Consider the following 7,949-nt stretch of genomic DNA (forward strand, 5'->3'; position numbering starts at 1 on the left):
ATGTAAATTATTAAAAATATGAGGATGAAAAATAACAACTTAAAAAATTTACTATAATTAGTACCTTTTATCATATAAAATTATGGAATTCTTTTTAAAAATTATTATAAAATAAATTTCAAAACTTAGAGAATTTTGGAAAGTATTATAGGAACAATTGTAAACCTTTTATACAGCCATGCCATATGTGATATCATAATTTTTGATGTATTAAATTTGCGGTTGACAAAATATTAAAGAAATCAGCCCGGCCCATTAAATTAACCCGTTTTTTAAGTTTCAAATTTTTGCCCAGCGACTCAGCGTCAGCGAGAGCGCGGAAGATTTCCGCCATGTGAGAGTCAATTTTGACCGTCGGATATTTATATTTCGCCCATCATCTAACGGATCCTGCTGTTCCACGCTGGCAATCCGCGGGACGACGCATTATCCAATGGCGCCCGCTGGGCGTAGAGACGCATCTATAAATTCCTGTGCAAACCCTCACGATCCAGCAACCAACTCGGCTGTTTTTCTCTCGGGGAATAACTTCGATCTCGAACGACGCGATGAGTTCGACGGCGGCGACGACGACCAAGGGTGGCCGCGGCAAGGCCAAGGGTACGAAGGCTGTTTCTCGGTCGCAGAAGGCCGGCCTCCAGTTCCCGGTGGGCCGCATCGCTCGCTACCTTAAGGCCGGCCGATATGCTCAGCGCGTTGGTTCCGGCGCGCCTGTCTATCTCTCTGCAGTCCTCGAATACCTCGCTGCTGAGGTAAATCGCTTTATTGTTTAGTTGTTTCACTAGGGATCCCCTTCTCTACCCAAGTTTACATTTCTTGATTGTTCCAGGTGCTGGAGTTGGCCGGAAACGCTGCCAGGGATAATAAGAAGAACCGCATCATTCCGAGGCATATTCAGTTGGCCGTGAAGAACGATGAGGAGCTTGGCAAGCTCCTAGCTGGTGCGACGATCTCCAATGGCGGAGTTGTGCCCAACATCCACCAGGCTTTGCTGCCCAAGAAGCAAGGCGGAGGGAAGGGTAAACCAGAGATCGGATCGGCCTCCCAAGAATTCTAGGCTTTTTTTTTTTTAAAAAATTTCTGCTCATCTGCCCAAGAAGCAAGGCGGAGGGAAGGGTAAACCAGAGATCGGATCGGCCTCCCAAGAATTCTAGGCTTTTTTTTTAAAAAAAAATTTCTGCTCATCTTTCTGTTTTGGATGCAAAGGAATCTTTGGAGCTGTAATTAGAAATCTCTTTCAATGGAAGTTGCTTTATATGCGCAATTATCTGATCTAAAATTATGTTGATTATTCATTACCATACGCGGCTAACATGATGATTTCAATTGACATAATTGGTTAGCTAGCTTTACATGATATCTTTATTGAATCTTCAATCCTTGTTCTTGATGTTACAGGCTTTTGATTGTAATTTGTCTTCTGCTGCAGAATGTTTGAATTCTATCACTTGCCTCTTTCAGTATATCAGCAGGAATTCCAAAGAATATTCGTATCCAGTTTTTCATGCCTATTACTGAGCCTGTAATTGCACTTTGAAGTATTAATATTGTACAATTATTTCCACCGACTCTTCTAATCAAGAAATCATGAATCTGCATTACCTGGTAGAACTAGCACTGATTCTTCTCTCATCAACTCTGTCGCAAAATCCATATCATTTTCAATTCCAAACAGAAGTGTAGTATTAATCTCAACCTGCAATCGAAGGCATGGTTAGTGACTGAGATTCCATCGGACATAGCTGTGGTAGGGATGAATAAGAACTAACCATCATGAACATTGAACCTTGAGGTTTGGAGTGGCATCGCAGTGGCTTGATTTGCTCAATCTTTGTATACAGAGCATCTAGTGAGGATTCTAACACTTGCAGGACTTGGGAATGGAAATCTTCATGAGCATCAGATAGAATATTGGGAACCGCTGCCTGTTTGATGAAAAAAAACACATGCAAGGTGCTGAATTCTCGATTTCATTGTGGATAGCGAGAGGTCAGTTGGTATCTACCTGAATCATTGATACTGGTCCTGCAGTGACATTCATAAGCATCTCTGTTGCCACCTTTATCTATCACATAAAGGCAGAACCTTTAAGTTCAAGCTGATCTTTTTTTACTGATTAGCCTCAACTAGTTATTGCGATGAAAAATCTTGTAGCTCTCACCTGTTTTATAGTCCCATAAGGATCACAAAAGGCCAGCCATCCGAGACGCCAACCCGGGAGCATCCAGCGCTTGGACAAGGCTCCGATTGTGATGACCGGCGTCGAGTGTGCGAAGGACGCCATTCGGACAAATTTGCTTCCACCAAAAACCATATTCTCATATATCTCGTCTGCGATAACAGGAATGCCCAAGTCTCCTGCAGTTTCCGCAATCTGCCATCAATGAAACCTCGAAAGTTAATCAAAGTCTTGTAGACACAGTGGAGCTCGATGCATGAGTGAGTTACGGCGCACCTGTTGGAGATGGGCATGCGAGTAGACGGCACCGCAGGGGTTGTTGGGGTTGATGATGACTAATCCGGCAGTGTTGGCGTCGGCCAGGGAGCGGATTTGTGAGAGGTCGAGCTCCCAGCCGCGGTGGGGTGTCAGGTCGTAGAACCTGGGTTCGATGCCTACGATCTCGCAGATGGCCTCGTAAGGAGGGAAGCCCGGGCGAGGGAGGAGCAGGTTGGAACCTGGGCTTGCCAGCACCGTCAGACAGATCTGGATGGCCTGCGTTCCGCCCACCATCATGTACACATCGTCCTCTCGGATTCCATGCTTCACTCCCTTCGACAGGTGCCCTGCGACTGCTCTGTTCATTCATTCATTCACAAGTCGTATAAGCTCTCCTAATTGATCAATAAGGTCTTTGATTCAGCCTCAATGCTATCGAATATGTGTCAAAGGTGTCAAAGGTGAAGAGATCGTATAAGCTCTCCTAATTGATCAATAAGGTCTTTGATTCAGCCTCAATGCTATCGAATGTGTCAAAGGTGGAGATAGTATAAGCTCTCCTAATTGACCAATAAGGTCTTTCATTCAGCCTCAATGCTATCGAATATGTGTCAAAGGTGTCAAAGGTGAAGAGATGAAAAGGTATAGAAGTTCTATTATGAACGAGATTTTAGTTTTATATTAAGAGTTTCATGACATGTTGGTTATTTTATATTGATTCATATATATTAAGGATGTGAACAAATGTATGGGGAGAGCTTCTTTCTCACGTGTGGGTACACATAAAGGTGTAAATTTAGGGCTCGGATTGCACTGAACCATATTGATTCGTGTACCAGTACAACCTACGTGCGCCGAATGCCAGACCGATCAAGGTAAATAATGATCATTAATCATTGATCTAAGCTTCTATATAAGGAGTGCGATCATAGGCAAGGTACACACAACAACACAAGCAGCAGTTCTCCACCTTCATTCCCTCCTCTGTCGTGCAACTCTTACTTAGTAGAGTGCGCATGATTGCAATCGGGTGCCACTATCAATTTCTAAAACCAAACATCAATTTTTCATTTCGTTCCAATTCCCCATCCTCATATCATCCAACCAAGCACTCCCTTAGATTTTTTGGGGGCTAAATACCTTTAACCCATATAGTATTTTACCCTCTATATTTTAAAAATAATATTTAGCCCCTACTAAAACATAGATATAAAAATATGTACCAGAGATAATTTCACCTTGTCTTTTTTATCATTTTCTATAATAATTTTAAAAGGTAAAAAACATATTGAATACATCATTATATATTTTGGACATTACAAAATCTAGAAAAGAATTTTATAGGCTACTGTGACTACAAATTACTACTTAAATATCTTAATATACTGCATAAACCTAAAACCACATATAAAGAAATAATGTATGTGGATTCTTTTGATAGATGAATGAAATAGAAGAAAGTACATAAGATTTTAACAACTTCACTTTCCAAAAGTCTAGGAATTGTACTTAAAAATCATAATACTTAATAGAAGAAAGGTTAAATATTGGTATAATTTTACTACATCAATACTTTACTCCTATTTTATTATATGTGATATTTGATGATGAAAAGATTTTAATGATGAATTTTATTTCATCTTTATTTGAATTTGATTCATCAATTTAGAATTTTGATTCTTTTTGAGTTTGGTGAGAATGATAGAATAAAATTTTGACTAGTTATTTTTTTTTAGAGTTGTTACTATTTTATTATTTATATTGGTCCATGTATTAATTTTATAAGGATTTTATCGAAAGATTTAATAGTTAATTTAATACTTAAAAAAAAAGATAAAAAAATGATAATGGCACAGTCACGCTTTATAAATTTTCTTAACTTTTGGCAAAGAGGATTAAATATTCTTTTTGAATTACAAAGGGATAAAATACTACTTTATAGTAAACACAGGCATTCAAGGTATTTAATTTATTTTCTAAAAAATAATGGAGGGTATTTTCTTAAAAAAAGAGACGTCCAAGAAAATGTTACAATTCTAGCGGCCGAAAATTGACATGGAGAAACCTCTGGAAGTGAAGCAAAAGACAAACTATATATTCACTCAAAATAATTGAAAAATACAGAGTCAAAGTAAATAAAAAGATAATTCAATTCTATTTTTTCTCAGTTACACAATCTATGTTTTTTTTTCTTTTTAGAATATTGACATTTTTGCTAAATTGGAATTTATTTTCAATAAAATTTGAGAAAAAGACAATTAGTTGGCAGGTGAGCACCATATAATCTATAATCACTGTACGTGGCGTGATGGGCTCCAAATGATAGTGTCGGATTGGAATAGCGATAGACTATTTTTGAAAAAATGTACCGCTTTTGTCTTCCACGCGTCAGCTTCTCCATATGATAACGTTTTTAATTACTATTAAATTAGAAAAAGGAGGGTCTTTGCCAAACGTTTTCTTTTCTAAACGTGTAGTATTTTATCCTAAAAATCCTTCAATTAACTACGGTTAAGTTTTTATCGGAGAGCAACCGTTTGATTATATGATAATATAATTAGCTAAGATGGACAACTCCTTGCTCTGTCATCAAAGATTCGTGATGTGATAAGGATTCGAGATCTGTCCTACGTGTATTATCAATATTGCAGTACTGTAGAGCTAAATTATTTGCTCTAAACAGATAAAATTAATTTTAATTTTCAAGATACGGGAATGCAAGCAAGCAAGCAACACGTGAACTTAAATGCGAAGGAGAATTAAACAAAAAAAAATCAAGAAATTATGAAAATTAATTACCAACCTGCGGGCGAAGGGAAATCCGTAGGAAGGGGGGTAGCAATCGAAAGTGGCGGCGGAGACGATGGCGACGAGGGAGTCGGCGAAGCGCTTGCCCTTCTTGAAGCAGGAGAAGGCCGAGGCGTCGCCGACGCCGAGCGATATCAGCGGCTTGTTGTTCTCCGTCTGGCGGGCCACCGCTAGCAGCTGCGCCACCACGCCCCGTATCGACGTCTTGCTCTCCGACAGGATCGGGTTGCACCTGGCCGCCAGGGGGCCGTTCGCCTTCTGGGCGGCTGCCCCGATATCGGCGCCGGCATCGGATGCGATAGGTTCCTGCGGAAACTGGTTGCTCGAGATGCGAATCTGGGACGTGGGCGCCATTGAAGGGAGGGAGAGAGAGGGAGTGAGATTTGGGAGAGACGCAAGTTCTTGTGATGTGAAATGGTTGCTTCGACGAAGTGTCGCTTCAATTGTTCTGTTTATAATTATTTGGACCACAAACATTGTACAAATCACGAACGAGGCGTGGGGTGTGTGGACTGTATTCACTTAATTGGGAGCATTCAATTCATGACTGTAATTAGTTAGAGATACAATCTTTAAATTATGATAGGATACTGTAATTAATTAAGAATATAATTTTTAAATTATGATAGGATAGATAGTATTAATTAGTATTTAATTTTTATTTAATTTTTTACTATAATTCATATTATGTTATATCATTATATAATGTATATTTTTTCGATAAATAAAGTATGACTTCTACCTAAAGGTTTGACATTGTATCAGAGTCAGGTTCAATCTCTACCATGATTGTCGAAATTCCTTCAACCGACCTAACCACTCAATCCAATTAACTCGCCAGCCAAATTACCTTCGGATCTGACATAGTATAGCTCCGATAGGCCTAAAACTGGATGACTCCAACTATGTTTTATGGTCCCAGGTGGCTGAAATGTATATCTCAGGCAAAGATAAACTGAGATATATCAATGGAGATTTCCCTCAGCCAGCCCTGGCCGATCCGACTTTTCGACGATGGCGTACTGAGAATGCTATTGTCAAAGGTTGGCTAATCAACTCTATGGATGTTTCCCTTATTGGGAATTTCATTCGTTTCCCAACTGCGAAATCGGTATGGGACGCCCTGGCCACGACATACTTTGACGACAGCGACACCTCTCAAGTGTATGATCTTCACCGTCGGGTGACACGACTTAAACAAGCTGGTGGTTCTCTACAGAAGTTTTATTCAGATCTTTAAGGACTTTGGCGAGAAATTGATTTTCGACGACTAAATCCGATGGAATGTCCTGGTGATATTGAGCGGTATAATTTCTTGGTTCAAGAAGACCGCGTCTACCAATTTTTGGATGGTCTTGATGATCATCTTGATAATATTCGTAGTGATATTCTACAACTTCAGCCGTTTCCCACACTAGAGCAGACTTTTGCCCATGTTCGTCGAGAGGCTACTCGACGATCAGTAATGACCAACCACCCTGCAGATGATCTACATAGAGCAGGCTTAGCAACACGAGGTTCTAAGTCAGGTCCTCGGGTTCCACCTCACGTTGGTGCTCAGTCGAGTTCTGGTAGGAGAACAGACCCTACCACCAAGGCCCTTCCTTGCTCGCATTGTGGTAGCATTAAGCACTCCCGTGACAACTGTTTTAAACTTCATGGATACCCCAACTTGTGACACAACCTCCAGGCCCGCAAGAGGAAAAATAGCAGTGGGCAGGGCTCTTGGTCAAGCTAGGCAGGCAGACTTAGCAAGGCATCCCTTATTGACGGGCGAGATATTGGAAAGGAGGGCAGTTCATTTGGTGCAATGGTTAGACCAGGCCGAGTTGCAGTGGCAGGAGCCGCTACCCAAACAACAGGGCAGAATATTGATCTAGGCCAGACCAGTGGACAAGATGTCCCAAACCGAATAGTCGAGCAACAACTGTCCATCCTTCCACCTGATGGTCTACCTACTTCTTTAGGTAATACTCTTCTTGGCTCGACCCAAGGGATAGCAGATCATTCCTGGATACTTGATTTTGGTGCGACGGATCACATGACTTTTGATGTGATGGATTTTAGTCAACGCACTCCTCCCAGGCGAACCACAATTGTCAATGCTAATGGCGACATATCTTTGGTAACTGGGGCTGAGATTGTGCAATTGTTCCCTACCCTATCCTTATCTAATACCCTATTAGTGCCTTCCTTGTCCCACAAGTTACTATCTATTGGCCAACTTACTAAAGATTTGCATTGTATTATACTGATTTATCCCACGTTTTGTGTCATTCAGGATATTCTCACAAAAGAGATCATTGGGCGTGGTACTAAGGGGGGGGGGACTTTATTACATGGATGACTTCATCAATGGTAGTGCTCACCACACATCTAGTGATTATCAAGCACAACAGGTTCTTCTGTGGCATCACCGACAGGGCCACCCTTCTTTCAGTTATTTGCAGCATGTGTTTCCAGCGTTATTTGTGGGTTTACCTTCTATGGATTTTAAATGCGAAACTTGTTTATTAGTAAAAAACCACAGAGTCTCGTATCCATTATGACATAATAAATGTGATATTCTGTTTGCATTAGTCCATTCTGATGTTTGGGGTCCTGTTCCAAATCCCACGTCGTCTGGTTACCGACGATTTGTGACATTTATTGATGATTGTACCCGCATGACTTGGATTTATCTACTGCGCCATAAAAAGGAAGT

The 7,949-nt window shown here is 40.6% G+C and overlaps 2 protein-coding genes across 2 annotated transcripts; one reads left to right on the forward strand and one right to left on the reverse strand.

Annotated features, from left to right (window-relative positions):
• Nucleotides 1–464: 464 nt before the first annotated feature.
• On the forward strand, nucleotides 465–1,068 carry LOC121986017 (histone H2AX-like). Its single transcript, XM_042539776.1, has 2 exons — nucleotides 465–752; nucleotides 830–1,068. Exons 1-2 carry the CDS (start codon nucleotides 549–551, stop codon nucleotides 1,055–1,057), a joined length of 432 nt encoding a protein of 143 aa, XP_042395710.1. The 5' UTR covers nucleotides 465–548; the 3' UTR covers nucleotides 1,058–1,068.
• A 233-nt stretch (nucleotides 1,069–1,301) lies between these two features.
• LOC121986016 (nicotianamine aminotransferase 1-like) lies at nucleotides 1,302–5,689 on the reverse strand. The gene is made up of 7 exons (XM_042539775.1): nucleotides 5,241–5,689; nucleotides 2,456–2,795; nucleotides 2,162–2,374; nucleotides 2,006–2,065; nucleotides 1,770–1,925; nucleotides 1,603–1,696; nucleotides 1,302–1,520 (listed from the first exon to the last, which is right to left on the reverse strand). The coding sequence occupies exons 1-7, from the start codon at nucleotides 5,597–5,599 to the stop codon at nucleotides 1,393–1,395; spliced, it is 1,350 nt and encodes a 449-aa protein (XP_042395709.1). The 5' UTR covers nucleotides 5,600–5,689; the 3' UTR covers nucleotides 1,302–1,392.
• Nucleotides 5,690–7,949: the final 2,260 nt, after the last annotated feature.

The sequence above is a fragment of the Zingiber officinale genome, chromosome 5B, assembly GCF_018446385.1.
Source record: "Zingiber officinale cultivar Zhangliang chromosome 5B, Zo_v1.1, whole genome shotgun sequence".
Lineage (NCBI taxonomy): Eukaryota > Viridiplantae > Streptophyta > Magnoliopsida > Zingiberales > Zingiberaceae > Zingiber > Zingiber officinale.